Source organism: Echinops telfairi, unplaced genomic scaffold (assembly GCF_000313985.2).
Source record: "Echinops telfairi isolate 266 unplaced genomic scaffold, ASM31398v2 ScPeMD7_7439;HRSCAF=8477, whole genome shotgun sequence".
NCBI classification, from domain to species: domain Eukaryota; kingdom Metazoa; phylum Chordata; class Mammalia; order Afrosoricida; family Tenrecidae; genus Echinops; species Echinops telfairi.
Window position 1 is genome coordinate 4,326,291 of NW_022111339.1, and position 15,841 is coordinate 4,342,131.

The window sequence follows — 15,841 nt, forward strand, 5'->3', positions numbered from 1 at the left end:
CTGGACTTCAAGGATGTTTTGCTGCGACCCAAGCGAAGCAGTCTCAAGAGCCGATCGGAGGTGGGGCCGTTCGAAAGCCGCGTGGGGGGGTGATTTCTTGGGAGGAGGGGGGAGAGATTGGGGCGCTGTCAGCGTTCGACTTTGGTGGTCACCCTCCCTCGAGGCCGGGGGGCGGCACCTGGACCCTGTCCGAGCCGGCTAGCGCCCAAAGGAGCCTGGCTCAGGCCTAGCATTCTCACCCTACTCGACCAGGGTGGCCGAGGAAGGCGACTTTGAAGTGGAAGAAGGAGAGCAAGGAGCCAGGACTTGGCCAGGGGATTTGCCACCGGGCTGCGGGCGAGGAGCGGGAGATCGGTGGAATCCGAACCGAGGGGCACAAACAAGCCGGGGACCCTGGCGACATTGGCGGAGTGCCAGTGTCGAGCGCTGCTGCTTTCCATGTGCCCTGCGGCACTGCGCTTTCTTTACGCTGGGGAAAAATAGGGAGCCTCGCTGGGAGAAAGTTCGGGGGTCACTTCTGGAGTCAGGTGGCCTTACTGGGAGGGAGGCGTGGGGACCCGTTCCGCGTGTCAGCCCCAGGCCGGTCCGACAGCAGACTGCCACGGGGTTGTGGGGGTCGTGGGGACAGTAGCGGAACTGGGAGCGGCGTGGTGCCCTTTCTGCCTGGAGGAGATCCAGCCAGAGGAACAGGTGGAGAAGGCCCTGAAAATAGCCGGGAGAGAGGGGAGGGATCCCCCTGCTGGGAAGGAGAAAGGGCAAACCCGAAGGGACCTTCTAGGACTGGGAGGAGCAGTGTCGACCGACCTGCAGAAGTGTGTGCTGGTGCCCGGCGAGAGACCGAGAGGAAAGGGAGGAAATTGGACTTATCTGCCGCCGCAGCAATAAACAGCTGGCGGCGGAGCCAGCGCGCTGGGCTCCACTGCCGCCTCCACCAGCAAGCCCTTAAATAACCCCTTGGCACCAGTGCCCCGCGTGCCTGCAGGGGCTAGTGGTGCCTCGTGCTGCTAGCGCAGGGCCTGCTTGAGTTAGGCAAGTCGCGCTACAGTCACAGACCAGAACCAAGCCAGCTCCTCTTATCAGTGGGGTTGGCAGGCTGGAGCCTGGGGATAGGAAGGAGAAGGAATGATTAACCCATTGCACCACTTTTAAAAATAGAGTTGTGCCGCTCCATTAGCACCTGGCAGGGCTTGAGTACAACCATGATGCTGCACGACTCTACTTTCAAACACTTTTTAATGTGAATTGGGTGACGGTGTGCGAGCAGATCCGTTTTTCCATCCAACATTTTCATACACGTTTTCATCATGTTCCCTGCTACTCTCCCCGCAGGATAATATCACTACACTCATCTCACCACCTGTGTTTCCCTGTTGGGGCTCTTCTTCCTTTCTTCCTCCTTCCTGGTTTCTGAACCTGGACCCAGCTGCCCTCTTGATCTCCCGTGGTGGATTATTCTAAGGAGTTATTGTTCACTTGTAGATCTGCCTGTTTGGCTGAACATGGTGCCATGGTGGTGGTGAGTTCAGTTCCAGGCTGGAAGGGTGACGGAGGGCCACGGCATACTCTTGGAGGAAAAAGAAACAGTTTGGGTGGTAGGCTGGGACCTCCCGAAAAATAATCTGTAGCTAGCACTCAAGGCCAGACTAAAGGAGGCATGGGCCAGTCAACTCTTACCATGTTTGCCAGAGTAGAACTGTGCTTCTTAGGGTTGGCAGTGCCTGATCTTCTAGAAGTAGTTCACCAGGCTTTTCTTGCTGCCTCTGGTTGGGTTCAAACCATCAGCTCTTTAGTTAGTCACCCACTGCTAAGCGTTTGGGGCCACTCAGACTAAGTCACGGGGACTCTGGGTGACTTAATTTGATGCCCTCAAATGGACACTCTTAAGTATTGGCTCAATGTGTATTTCTCTCACTGTCATTGAGTCGATGCTGACCATATGGACCCGTAGAACAGGACAGAACTGCCCCTGTGAGTTTCCGAGACTGCAATTATTTACGGGAGTCAAAAGCCTGGGAGAAGCTGGTGGTTTCAAACCACAGACCTTGAGGATCACAGGCCATTGTTCAAACCACTCCACCACCAGGGCTCTTCAATACTTATTTAGTAGAGAGAACTTTAGTCAAAGTGACATATTGAAAACAAGGATTTCTTATATATATATATATAATTTTTTTTTCAGTACCAGGCAGTATCTTGAGAGAACATAAAAAAGCAAACAAACAAAAACAGTTGCTATTGAGTTGATGGCAACCCACAGTGACCAAGCCCATGTGTCTGAGAGTACCCTGGCACCGGGTTTTTTTCAGAGATTGCTTGTTTTGTTTTATTTTGCTTCCGAAGTAGGACAGCAGGCCTTCCCTCTGAAGTGCCTCTGGTTGGTCTTGAACCACCAAACTTTTGGCTAGCAGCCAAATTTGTTGACTGTTTGCAACCCCCAGGGAAAGCCTGGAGAGAGTTGACATAACATTTACGTAGTTTGGAATTTTTTTTCCCGGATTGATTGGTTCTTTCCCCGTTTTTTTTTCTTTGGTTTTCTTATTTTGGGTTTGTTTGCGGTTTTTATATCGGTGGCCTGGCTGGCGATTGCACCTTACCGTCTTCACATACTGCAGTAAGTGCTCTGGGCCCTGGAGAAACGTTTTCCCATTCCCACTCTGGTGGGAGTTTGCCCACTAGGTGCCGGCGAACCTGAGTGCACGGGCAGTGCCGCTCTCGTGAGGGTGAAGCTTCCTGGTGCACCACTCCCATGGTGGGATGCAGCTCCCTAGTCAACGCCTGTCATCATATCTGACTTTGCCTCCCTCTACAGGGTCAGCGATCTAGCCAAGCTTTTTTAATCCCTTCTGGTTTGCTTGTGGATACGGATATTTCTCTCTCCCTCCCCTTCTTCCTTTCTCTTTCCTTCCTTCCTTTCTCCTCTCTGCCTCTCCCTCCCCCTCTCTCCCCCCTCCTCTCTTTTCTCCCTCTCTCTTTCTCTTTTCTCCTTTTGTAGCCACTCGGGCCAGGGTGCAGAACTGACGGGGAAGAAGGAAGTTGGAAGGTCTCAAGGCTGTGACCGTTCTCCTCCCCCACCCCCATCCCACCCCCCTTTCGCATGTGGAGTATGACCCACACCGGGAAAACATCACACAACATAGGGCCATTGCCCATCTCATCAGAACAGTGACAGTACCTCAGTAAGCAGCACCAGCTGCCACCATGTAGCCCTTTCTTTTCTTTTCTTTTTTTAAAAGAACTTTCCCCTCCTGCCCTCATTCCTTCCCTGAAATCTCTTGGAAGCGGATAAAAAGTTTCATTCCACAATCTGATGGAAGTGTAACATGTGTGTCCCTGGCAGGAAGAAGCCCCAGTAGTGCATCAGTGAAGCAGGCAAGTGCTCTCGATTGCTAACTGAAAAGCTCTTGGCTCTAACACACCCAGTGGCTTGGGGCCAACAGCCTGGCCAGGTGCTGCCAGCAAACTGAAACCAAGTTCACTGCCATCGAGTCAATTCTGGCTCATCCCGTAGCACCCTGGAAAGCCCCTGGGGCAGCTCTGCTCTCTCCCCTGGGGTCACTACATACGTGTCAGGATAGATGCAGGGACACCCCACAATGACATCTCTGCCAGGAGAAGAAGTTGGATGCGGATCTGAATCTAGAGTCTGTGACCAGCATTTACCTACCGGTCATTCATTGGCGTCAGCAGAGTGGAGTGGACTTGAGTAGAGAGAGAGAGGTGAGAGGGCCTTCCACCTGACTGCTGAGTCTGGCTGGGAGGGGACAGTCTGGATTGTTGACAGGCTTTGACACTGGGCAGTTTTGCTTGCGGCATGGAGAACAGAAAACAGAACCTGAAAGCTCAGAACTTTTAGGTCTTGTAGGGGTGATCACGAAGCTGTAAATAAAAATCTGAGGGCAATTTCATCAGAGTATTAGAGCTGAGAGTGTAATACACCCAGGCAGGCATGACCTCGGTGCACCAGGGGGGCCATCTCTCAACTGCTCATGCTCTGCTTAATGAACCATCTTCCCATGAGCCCATGGTACTGGGCAGGACCCAGGGCTGCAGATACTGCTGCCCCCGGGAGCGTTCCCTGTAGTACAGTGATCATAGAAGAGCCCAGCCTCATGGGACTGTATGTGCTGCTGGATTCGCACTTGCTGTTGACGGGCTCAGACATAAGAACAATGGCAAGGCTGGCACAGGGCGTGTTATACATAGGGTGGCTGTGAGTTCAAACTAACTCAAAGGCATCAAACACCAAGGCCACAAAAGGAACCCTGGTGGCACTGTGAGTTAAGTATCGGGATGCTAACTGCAAGGTCTGTGGTTCAAACCAAGAAAGATGAGCTCCCATAAAGATTGAGTCTCAGAAACCCTTGTCTATAGCACTGAAAGGTATTGGAATCAACTTGATGGTAGTGAGTTTGGTTTGGGCTTTGGACTGCAAAGATGACAAACTTTGTCCCCACCCTCAGAAAGGCCATCTTCAGGTGTGACAGGTAAGGGTCAGTTTGCGCAACAAAAGAATTACTTTAATCAGGAGCCTAGATGGCATAGTGTTTGTGAGTCGGACTGCTAACCACAAGGTCAGCAGTTCAAAACCACCAGCTACTACACAGGAGAAACACGGGCTTTCCACTCCCGTAAAGAGTTACAGTCTTAGAAACTCACGAGGGCCAGTCGACTGACCCTGCCCTACAGGGTTGCTATGAGTCAGAGTTGACCCGAGGGCACCAAGTTTGTTCGTTTTTATACTCAACCCAGTTGCTGATGAATCAGTCCTGACCCAGTGACAACCATGTGCGTGTCAGCGCAGAACTGTGCCTCATAGGGTATTCAACGACTGTGGTCTTTTGGAAGTAAATTGGCAGGCCTTTCTTCTGAGGCACCTTTGGGCCAACAGCTGAACTTGTTAGTTGCATGACCCAGGGACATCATATCATCCTTAGACCAAGAAGAAGAAGGAGAAGAAGAAGGGCCCTGTTATCTGACCTCTCCCATCTTCTCTGCGCAGGGTCTGCAGGGCTGTGTTTTTCCCCCCAACTATGTCTGGGTAATCAGGATCTTGGATGTCCCTCCTCAAATGACCTTGAGCAGATTAGAAGGCCTCATGGGCTTCTTCTCCTGGTCTTTCCTCCCAAGAGCAACCCATGCCACTGGTGTCTGACCTCTAACTTCAAGGAGGGATCAAATGCCAGTTTCTTTTGGTCACGAGGGCATGTGTGGGATTTGACTTGCAGATTGGCATGTCTGTGTGCACGTAGGGATCTGGCTGTGCTCTGAGGGCCAGGGCTGGCTCCTGTGCCACCGTGTTCTGATGCAGAACTCTAAGCAGTGCCAGCCTTCTACCCTTAAACCTGGCCTTGCAGGCCATGAATGCAGCTGTGCTTGCCACTCTCCATTTATAGTCTGAGCCGCAGAACTATGTTGTAGACCTGGCTTGTATGGAGGTTCCAGGGGACTTCAAAAAGTTCATGGAGAAATTCTACTGTCTCTTAATTCCATTCTTCCACCACGTTTTGGAAGCCTCCCCTCCTATGTGTAGAGACCAGCAGGGCACGTGTGTTTGTGGAGGGTGGTCTTTCGGGACTTCGTGTTTCCTGTCCATCAGGCTGAGCGGAACAGGACTCTAGAGCTGCTACATTTGGTGCATTGATCTTAGGAGACTATTTTTTTTTAATCACTAAAAAAAAATCATTTTATTGGGTGCTTTTACAGCTCTTATCACAATCCATGCATACATACATTATGTCAAGCACATTTGTACATGTTTCCATCATCATTTTCAAAGAATTTTCTTTCTACTTGAGCCCTTCATATCAATTCCTCATATTTTCCCTTCCCCTCTCCCTCCCTCATGAACTCTTGATAATTTACAAATTTATAATCCCTCCCATGTCTTACACCGACCTCTGTCTTCCTTCACCCACTTTTCTGAGTCCATCCCCCTAGGAAGGGTTGATATGTAGATCAATGTGATTTGGTCCCCCCTTCTCTTCTCCCACCTTCTCCTTCCCCTCCTGGTATCTCTATTCTCATTATTGGTCCTGAGGGGTTTATCTGTCTTGGATTCCCTGTGTTGCATGCTCTTATCTGTAGCAGTGTATATGTTCTGGTCTAGTCAGATTTGTAAGGTAGAATTGGGATCATGAGAGTCGGGGGGGAGGAAGCATTAAAGAACTAGAGGAAAGTTGTATGTTTCATCAGTGTTATACTGCACCCTGACTGGCTCATCTCTTCCTTGTGACCCTTCTGTAAGGGGATGTCCAATTGTCTACAGATGGGCTTTGGGTCTCCATTCCACGCACCCCTCTCATTCTCATGGATATGATTTTTGTTCTGGGTCTTTGATGCCTGATTCCTGATCCCATAGATAACTCGTGATCACACAGGGTGGTGTGCTTCCTCCATGTGGGCTTTGTTGCTTCTCAGCTAGATAGGCCCTTATTTACCTTCCAGCTTTAAGACCACAGATGCTATATTTTTTGATAGCCAGGTACCATCAGCTTTCTTCACCACATTTGCATATGCACCCATTTTGGCTACAGGGATCGTGTCAGGGAAAGTGAGCATCCCAGAATGCTGGATTATTAGAACAAAGTGTTCTTGCATTGAGGGAGTACTTGAGTTGAGGCCCAATGTCCATCTGCAACCTTAATACTTAACATATAAATACATGAACATAGATCTATTTCCCCACTATCCTATATAAATATATTCATATATGTACATGCCTATATTTAGACCTCTATATAAGTCCTTTGTTTCCTAGTTCTTTTCTGTATTTCCTTTTACTTTCCTCTTGTCCCCCTATCATGTTCGGCCTTCATTAGGGTTTCAGTAATTCCTCACAGTAATGTTGCCGTTGATTAAGCTCCACCATGCATCCTACCCCCTTTTCTCCATCAATTTTAGTTCACTTGTTGTTCCCTTGTCCCTGGGTTGGTTGACGCCCCTCTTCCTTTTCCCACCACCCCCTCTCCTGTGTTGGCCCGGAACCGTCAGTCTGGGTGTTGTTTTCTCCTCCAAATTATTTATCCCTCCTATCTTATCTAGATAGACATGCAGAGACAATAATAAGCACAAAAACAAGACCAAGCCAAACAAGACAACAAAGGAAGACAAAACAAAATAACAACAATAACAATAAGGAAGCCAATGACAAAAAAGTTTCAGGTCTGTATTTTGACCTTTAGGAGTGGTTTCCAGTTGAGTCTGATGGGGTGCTACACTGTCTCTAAAGTCTATTTTTGGTATTCTCCAGGGACTTCATAGCTTTGCTCCCCTTGCTGCTCTGTTGCTTGCCCTTCGTGTTTTGCCCCAGTGTGATGGGTTCAGATCAGGTACAATTCACGCACTGTGTCTCCAGTGTTGTCCCCCATAGGACTGTGGTTCTGTGAGGGATGTCGTGTCTCGTTGGGGCTGGCCCTATGGTCCTCTCCGTGCATTGGCTGCTTTGAGCAGGAATATCATCTTCAGGGCTTGGTGGGCCAGGATGTGTTCCACTCAACCTCCTTCCTCTTTGTTTGTTCCTGTGTGCTCTGATCAGACGTGCCCTTCTTCCCAAACTGTGGCTTCAGTGCTGTCCTCGAAAGGACATTCTTCTGGGGGAGGGGGCGCAGGGGGGGGTCCACATAGTTAGGGCTGGCCCCGAGGAGACTCTATTTTTGTCTTCAGCAAACAACTGGTCTATTCCAGGGGCTGATGGTGTGTGTGTGTGTGTGTGTGTGTGTGTGTGTGTGTGTGTGTCTGTGTCTAGGTGGGTGAAGTTGGTGAAGAGAACTTTACATCTGATTCATAGAATTAAGAATTGTGGAATCCAGATTGGATGATCCCTTCAGGACCAGTGGTGCGAGTGGTGATACCGGGAGGGTGGAGGGAGGGTGGATTGGAAAGGGGGAACTGATTACAATGATCTACATATAACCTCCTCCCTGGGGACAGACAACAGAAAAGTGGGTGAAAGGAGACATCGGACAGTGCAAGATATGACAAAATAATAATTTATACATTATCAAGGGTTCATGAGGAAGGGGGAAGCAGGGAGGGAGGGGGAAAATGAGGAGCTGATGCCAGGGGCTTAGGTAGAGAGCAAATGTTTTGAGAATGATGAGGGCGATGAATGTACAAATGTGCTTTACACAATTGATGTATGTATGGATTGTGATAAGAGTTGTATGAGCCCCTAATAAAATGATTAAAAAAAAAAGAGCTCCCAATAAAATGATTAGAAAAAACACAAAAAAAAAAAAAAAAGGATTGTGAAGGCTCTCTTCTATGGGGAAGACTATGCAAATGGGGGGCGGGGGGAGGGCTCACTGTCAAAGTTGGTCTTTTCCTTGGCTGGTGGATGGCTTTGGGAGAGCTAAGAGAAGCTCATTGTCATCTCCACTGGATGCACAGCATAGCATGTTGGGAGGAGTCCTTTGAGACCAATGGATACTGATTCTTGTAAGGCCGTGTCAAGTCCAAGTGGCAGAGGCACATTAACATCAGAGAAGGCTTCTGCTAATAAACCCCATTAACCATCCTTTTTCAGAAGAGAGTCAGAACTTGGTTCACCAAAGCAGAACCAAGAATCATCTTGAGAGAAGTCAAGAGAGGATGACCAGGTGCTCATGCCATTAAAGCTACTCATTTCCTCTCACATGATTGCTGCTGACGGTCCCAAACAAGACAAAGCAAACTCACTGCCATAGAGTCCACTTTGACACATAGCAACCCTACAGGGCAAAATCGAGCTGCCCCCATGGGCTGTACATCTTTAGAAAAACAGACTTCTGCAGCTTTCTTCTGTGGAGGGGCTGATGGGGTAGAAGTGCTGCCCTAACTCTTGCACCCCCAGGACCCTTGTGTAAGGCCAGCGTTCACATGGTCAGTCATCAGTCACCCAGGCCATGGGGTCCATTCTGACTCACGGGGTTTCCAAGGCTGGCCATCGTTATGGGAGCAGAACGGTCCCTTGTTCTCCCCCAGAGCCAACAGTTAGCAGCCTGACTTGCACCCCGCTCTGCCACCGGGGCTCCAGGTAGCCTGTGAACCGAACCAGTCACTCCCGTCGAGTCGATGCCTCCCCAAAGAGACCCCATAGGGCAGCGCTGAACTGCGCCTCTGGGTTCCTGAGGCTGTAATTCTCTCTGGTGTTAAGATGCCTCGTCTTTCTCCCAAACCGCAGCTGGTGGTTTTGAATTGCTTACCTTGCAGTTAGCAGCCCAACCTGAAACCACCACGGCAGCCACCAGGGCTCCCAGATAGCCTCCAACTATCAGAGTCCAAACCCGAGCCCTTCATCCCAAGTCACTCCTTTTGCCCCATCATGCCTCTGCTTTTGTTACAGGGAGGATGCCCCCTGTAGACTGTTTCCAAGGTTAGATTTTGGCTGCATTGGGCCAATGGGAGACAGTGGGTGGGAAACTGGAAGACAACGAGGGTGTTGAATCCTAACACCTGTATTTTGTAGGTGGCAAATGCAGTTTGCCATTATCTGCTAACCTAAAGCTTGGTGGTTCAAATCCAACCACTGGTACCACAGAAGAAATGCCTGGCAAGCTACTTTGGTAAAGATGTGTTGTTGGTAGGTGCCCTTAAGTCAATTCCACACGGTCTGTGGTTCAAGCCCACTATCCACTCCTCGGGAGAAAGAGGAGGCTGTCTCTTCTCATAAGGACTGGTAATCTCGGGAACCACATATAGGGTCCCTGAGTCAGAATCAGCTCCATGGCAGTGGGGTTTGGGGTTAGTCTTTATGGGACCAGACTGCCAGCTCTTCCTCCAGCAGAGCCCTTGGGTGGGTTCAAAGCATTGACCTTTGAGGATTGACTCCACAGCAGCTGGTGTTTTGCACATTCATCCCAGCTTCATGAGCATAGCAACCATAGTTCTTGTCTGTGTTGATCTAGATCCTTCTTGACTACCCCCAGTTAAGACAATTTTCACTGTGCAGGGAGCACCCTGCCAGTCTCTTAGCCTTTTCATCCCTCTTGCTTCTCCACCCAGGATTCCATGTCCTGAAGGCTTCCTGGGAGGCTGATGGCATAACCATGTGAACATTGGCTTTACACAAGGAATCCCTGGTGGTGCAGTAGTTATGCGCTGCAGTTCGAACCCACCAGCCCCATCCATAGAATAAAGATGCGGTAGTCTGTTCTCCTAAAGATTGACAGCCTAGGGGGCAGAGAAGAACTGTTTCATTGGGGTTTCAAGGCTGTAAATCAGCCTGGAAATGGGAGAAAAAGTGTTAGCAGTCTACTTCTGTAAAGATGTACAGCCTTGGAAACCCCGTGGAGCAGTTCTTCTCTGCCCTGGAGAGTTGCTTCTTGTCTGAATGGACTTGACAGTGTATCCACCACCACGACTGTACCCTGGTGGTTAGCACCTGGCCTTTGCTCCCTGCCTCTGCGCAGGCCCCATCCTGGCTGGGCTAGGACCCTGGATTCCTGATAGCAGAGTTAGTTATAAACACCCAGAACCTGGAGCTAAAACAGAGTGAGAGGGCTCTCCCACCAGCTGTTTGCAGGTCCAAGCACAGGTGTTTGTGTGGGTGAGCACAAGGTTTCCAGGCACGGCTCCCCGGCAACGTGAGCGATGCTCCTAATCAGACAACAGCAGCGGAGCTGGAAAGGTTAGGGATGCATGGGTGGTGCTCAGCGCAGCCAGGTGAACTTAAAAGTGCCTGCTTCTAGGTGGAAGGTGCGCATTGACAAGATTTGAAAAATGGGAAGGGCCTAAGTGGAGCAGAATTGGCAGGAGAGTGGAACGGGTTTCCTGCAGGGAATGGAGCTCCCAGGACTTGGAAGCAGAGAAAAGCTAACAGGGATGGCGGTTTTCAGGGCTTGAAGGCCCTAGGCTCGGGAGCAGAGGGTGGAGAAGGAGCAGAGGAAACATTCAATCCAGAGAGTCTGCTTAAATGGGCAACTATCCTGGACCTGCAGGATTTGAACTGGATTGTGACCCTCTGGCCTCCTCAGGACTGTCCTAGGTAGCTGGTTACTGCTGCGGTAACCCGAGGAGCCAGAAGTAGATGACTCTGGAGAGCAGAAAATGTATGAGAAAATGTTTCGCACAGTCCTGGGGCCTAAAAGTCCAAATGAGGGTCTTCGTCATATTGATTCCTTCCCTTGTTTGGAGACATCCTCACAAGGAGCCCAGGAACCGCTGGGGCCACTGAAGCTTACCCATGGCCCTTGAGGACGATGAGGATCCTGTTTCAGCAGGTGCACTGGAACTGGGCCTTCTGCTTTCCTTGAGACTCCCCTGCCTTTGAAACACCCCCGTCAACTCCTCAGAGAACCCCGGGAGCCAGGGTCATGCACCAACTTGGGGTCTGGGCATCCAGCTCAGAGCAGTGCATTTACTTTCCCTCCTACCTTATTTCCCCCACTCCACAGGTTGATCTTGAGCGCACCTTCACATTTCGCAACTCAAGGCAGACCTACTCAGGGATTCCCATCATTGTGGCCAACATGGACACCGTGGGGACGTTTGAGATGGCGGTGGCGATGTCCCAGGTGAGATGGCTGCCTTTTTATCCTGCTTGGCTGTTCACGGGCGCTGTGCGTCAGAACCCACTGGACGGCAGCTCACCACAGCTGCGTGTGGACTGCCAGGCTGCTGGCAGCCCACAGGAGGTGTTCAGCTACAGGGAGGCGAGGATACGTGAGACGCATTGGGCCATTCTCTATGGCTGAAACAGAGAACTCTGGACCCAACGGTTCCCTCCTCCCTTTATTTCAAGCCAGCAATCGGGTGGTCCCCAGGCTAGTGAGAGGACCTGGGTGAGCCTGCATTTCTCCCTTGAACATGCCTATTGAGAAACGGCAGGTCGACATCAAGAGGAGTACCAGACTGTAGAGAGGTGGTGGCGGCTGTATCAGGAAGACAGGGCTGCCTTGTGAGGTGTTGGTGGTGGATAGGCGCCATCGAGTCAGTTCCGTCCCCTCGCAACCCTCTGCGCCACAGCAGGAAACACGACCCTGTCCTGCGCCAACCTCACAATTGTTCCCGGGCCTGAGCCCACTGTGCCAATCCATCTCGTTGAGGGTCTTCCTCTTTTCACTGCCCCCCACTTTTCCAAGCATGATGCTTTTCTCAAGGGACGGTCTCTCCTGACAATATATCCAAGGATAGAAGACAGAGTCTTGCCATCCTTGCCTCCCAGGAGCACTCTGACCGTCCTTCTTCCAAGACAGACTTGTCTGTCCTTTTCGCAGTCCGTGGTACTTTCGGTCTTCTTCTCCAACGCCATCATTCAGCTGCATGGATTCTGCTTTGGTCTTCCATGTTGAATGTTCAACTCTCACATGCATATGATGCAATTGGAAATATCATGGTGTGGGTCAGGCACACGTGAGCCCTCAAAGTACCATCCTGGCTTCTCAATGCTCTAAAGAGGTCTTCTGCAGCAGATTCACCTAGTGCAACACATCCTTTGATCTCATCACTGCATATCCAAGCGAGATTGTGAACATTTTATTGCACGGCATTTAGTGCTTACTTGGTAGCTTCAGACCTCGACTCATGGTGATCTCATGCCCCCCAGAATGAAATACTGCTTGCTCTTGTACTCTCTGAGATCCTTTGCAGTTCAGACTACAATGATCCACAGGGTTTGCATTGACTGATTTGAGGAAGTAGGTCACCAGGTCTTTCATCCTCACGCATCGTAGTTGGGAAGCTCTGCTGAAAACTTCTCAGCGTCACAGCAATACCGGAGCCTCCCTTCGCTGATTGAGGGGTGGTTGGTTGCGAGTTCAGTGCACTGGCCATGAATTGAACTCGAGGCTTAGGCTTGGAAGGCAATAATTCTACTGCCAGTGTTCTCATTCATAATTATTTAGAAACCATTTTTGAGCACCCAGGTGCCAGACACCATGTACAATTTAGCTCTTAACTCTTATCACAACTCCATAAGATAGGTTCCTTTAACACAGCGATTTTGAACCTGTGGGTTGAGACCCCTTTGGGGGGGGCGGCGAACGACCCTTTCATAAGGGTCGCCTGATCCATAACAGTAGCAAATTGACAGTTAGGAAGTAGCAATGAAAATAATTTTATGGTTGGGAGGTCACCACAACATGAGGAACTGTACTAAAGGGTCACAGCATGAGGAAGGTTGAGCACCACTGCTTTAACAGATGAGGCTCAGAGAGAGACCTGACTTGCCCCGAGTCAGGAGCCAAGCGTGGACTGCCTAACTCCAGCATCTACGGGATTTGCTTCTCACCGTGTACTGACCGAGAACAACCTTGAGGTTGAAGAGTGCTCCTGCTATTCAATGCCCAGAGTTGTTTCCTACTGAGGGAAGCTGCTGGTATCCTGGCCTTGGACCAAAAAAAGGAGAAGCCCTTTGTCTGCAGGGCCCTCACTCGGCAGAGGCACCGTGTCTGGGGCACACAGCATAGTATATGCATCATAGACACAGTTTGCTGTGATGTGCACAGGGCCACATGCACTCTGTGCTGATCAGGCCTGCCAAGTGAAAGGATAAATCTAATTAGTCGCAAGAGCTTCTCACTGTGTGAGCAGCAAGTCTAACCACGGGAGGCACTGGGGCTCTCCAGTACCCAGGGATTTCAAGGGAAAGAGTGTCAGGCAAGTGATGTACTCTAACATGGAGCTCTGAGGTGGTCAATCTCATAGGCTCCCTACTCTATTTGACCTAATGCCCGTTTTTCAAGAGAAAAAAAATTACTCAGCGCCCCCTGGCCATTAAAAATGTTGGTATATATTCAGGATATAGAATACCAGGATATAGATGTAGGGTATAGAATATATATAGGATCCAGGCTATAGAATACCAGAAAGCAGAGACTAGCAGAAAGATGTTTACTTGTGTTTCATTGTCTATGCAAAGACAGTAGACAGTAGGGACCATAATAAACTATGGATAACCTTGAGAATGATGGGAATTCCAGAACACTTCTTTGTGCTCACACTGAACGTGTACGTGGATCCAGAGGCAGTTGTGAGAACAGATCCGGGGAATATTGCATGATTTAGAATCAGAAAAGATGTGCGACAGGGTTGTATCCTCTCACCATACTTATTCAATCTGTATGCTGAGCAAATTATCAGAGCAGCTGGATTCTGTGAAGAAGAATGTGGAGTCAGGATTGGAGGAAGGCTTATTAACAACCTGCGGTATGCAGATGACACCACCTTGCTGGCTGACAGTGAGGAAGACGTGGGCACTGGCAGCCTTCAGTATGAATTACAACTCAATGTGAAGAAGGCCCAAATCCTCACAATGAGACCCATAGGTTGCATCATGATAAATGGAGAAAAGTTTGAAGTTGTCAAGGATTTTATCTTGCTTGGCTCCTCAATCAATGCTCTTGGAAGCAGCAGTCAAGAGATCAAAAAATGCGGTTGCAGTGCATTAGGCAAACATACCGCACAGACCTCTTTAAGAGCATTGAAAAGCAAGGATGTTACTTTGAGGACTAAGGTGCGCCTGACCCCAGTCATGGCAGTCTCTATTGCCTCATATGCATGTGAAAGTTGGACATTGGATAGGAAGGCAGCAGAAGAATGGATGTATGTGAATTGTGGTGTTGGAGAAGACTATAAAAAGTACCACGGGCTGCTAACAGGACAAATGAATCTGTCTTGGAAGAAGTAGGCCAGAGTGCACTTTGGAGGCCAGGATGGCAAGACCTCGTTATACATACTTTAGACATATTGTCAGGAGAGACCTGTCCCTTGAGAAGGACATCGTGCTTGGTGAAGTGGAAGGGCAGCGGAAAAAGAGGAAGTCTGTCAAGAAGACAGATTGACACAGTGGCTGCATCGATAGGCTCAGGCACAGTGAGGGTGGTGTAGAGTTGCGCAGTGTTTCCTTCTGTTGTGCATGGTGTCGTTGTGTGTCGGAACCAACTCAGAGGCACCTAACAACAACATAGCCGGGATAAAGTGTAGGTATCTGCTTTTATGAGCCCCCTCTCCCCGCCCCCATTGTTGATAATGCCCCACCCCTCAGGGGCATTATCACCCAATTATCACCCACTTTGGGAAACTGCTCTGATTGCTAGGTCAGTTATATTGTCTGTCAGCAATACGATCCCCACTCAACTTTGGGCCAGAGACGTAAATTGAATAAGGAACTGGGTTTCCTTGCCATTTCCCCCTCCTCCTCTCTCCCTAGCTCTGCTCTGTGATCATCCATCACCACTAATGAGTTGTTTACTACTGTACAAGCAGGTGGACTCAGGGAACAATGAGTAGCCTGGTTAATTAAAATATCAGATTGTCAGACTATCAATCGGTTGTGAGCGAGTTGACGCCAACTCCTAGGAGGCTGTGTGTGTTGGAGTAGGGCTTTCTTCAGTGCCCCAGGTGGACTCCAGGCGCTCTATCTTTTGGGTAGTCACCGGCTGCTTAGCTGTTTGTCCCCCAGGGATTCCGGGACTGGCTACACCGTTCTCGTTCATTTTCACAGGCATGTCTTGCTATTAATGAGAGAGTGTGCCCGGACCTAACTGTGAGGAAGTGCTCGGCCCTTCCTGCTTCCAGGATTCGCAATGAGCAGAAGGTAGTCCAGTCCTAGAATTCTAGAGTGGGGGGGGGCTTCCACGAGGAGTGAGGTCCTGGTAGCGAGGTGTTTCACGTTGGGTTGCGATCAGAGAGGTCAGCACTTTGAAACCACCAGCCACTCCATGAGAGAAAGATGGGGCTTTCTACTCCTGCAAACAGGTTCAGTCTCAGAAACTCACAGGGCAGATCGACCCTGCCCCATATGAGTTGGCATCGACTCCATGACAGGGAGGAGATGAGGATTAGGACAGGCCCAGAGAAGCTGGGGAAGCTGGTGCGGGGGAACGTCCCTGAACCCAGCAGGGGAGTCTTCCTTTTGCCAGTC

At 49.9% G+C, this 15,841-nt stretch overlaps 1 protein-coding gene across 1 annotated transcript in view; it reads left to right on the forward strand.

The window, feature by feature from the left end:
• The first annotated feature begins 6 nt into the window (after positions 1-6).
• Positions 7-15,841, forward strand: part of GMPR (guanosine monophosphate reductase) — a 63,075-nt gene continuing 47,240 nt past the window's right edge. The window contains exons 1-2 of the mRNA XM_004715294.2: positions 7-60; positions 11,373-11,492. Of these exons, the coding sequence (XP_004715351.2) occupies positions 11,448-11,492 (45 nt within the window). The 5' untranslated portion in view covers positions 7-60; positions 11,373-11,447. The remainder of the gene's footprint in view (positions 61-11,372; positions 11,493-15,841) is intronic.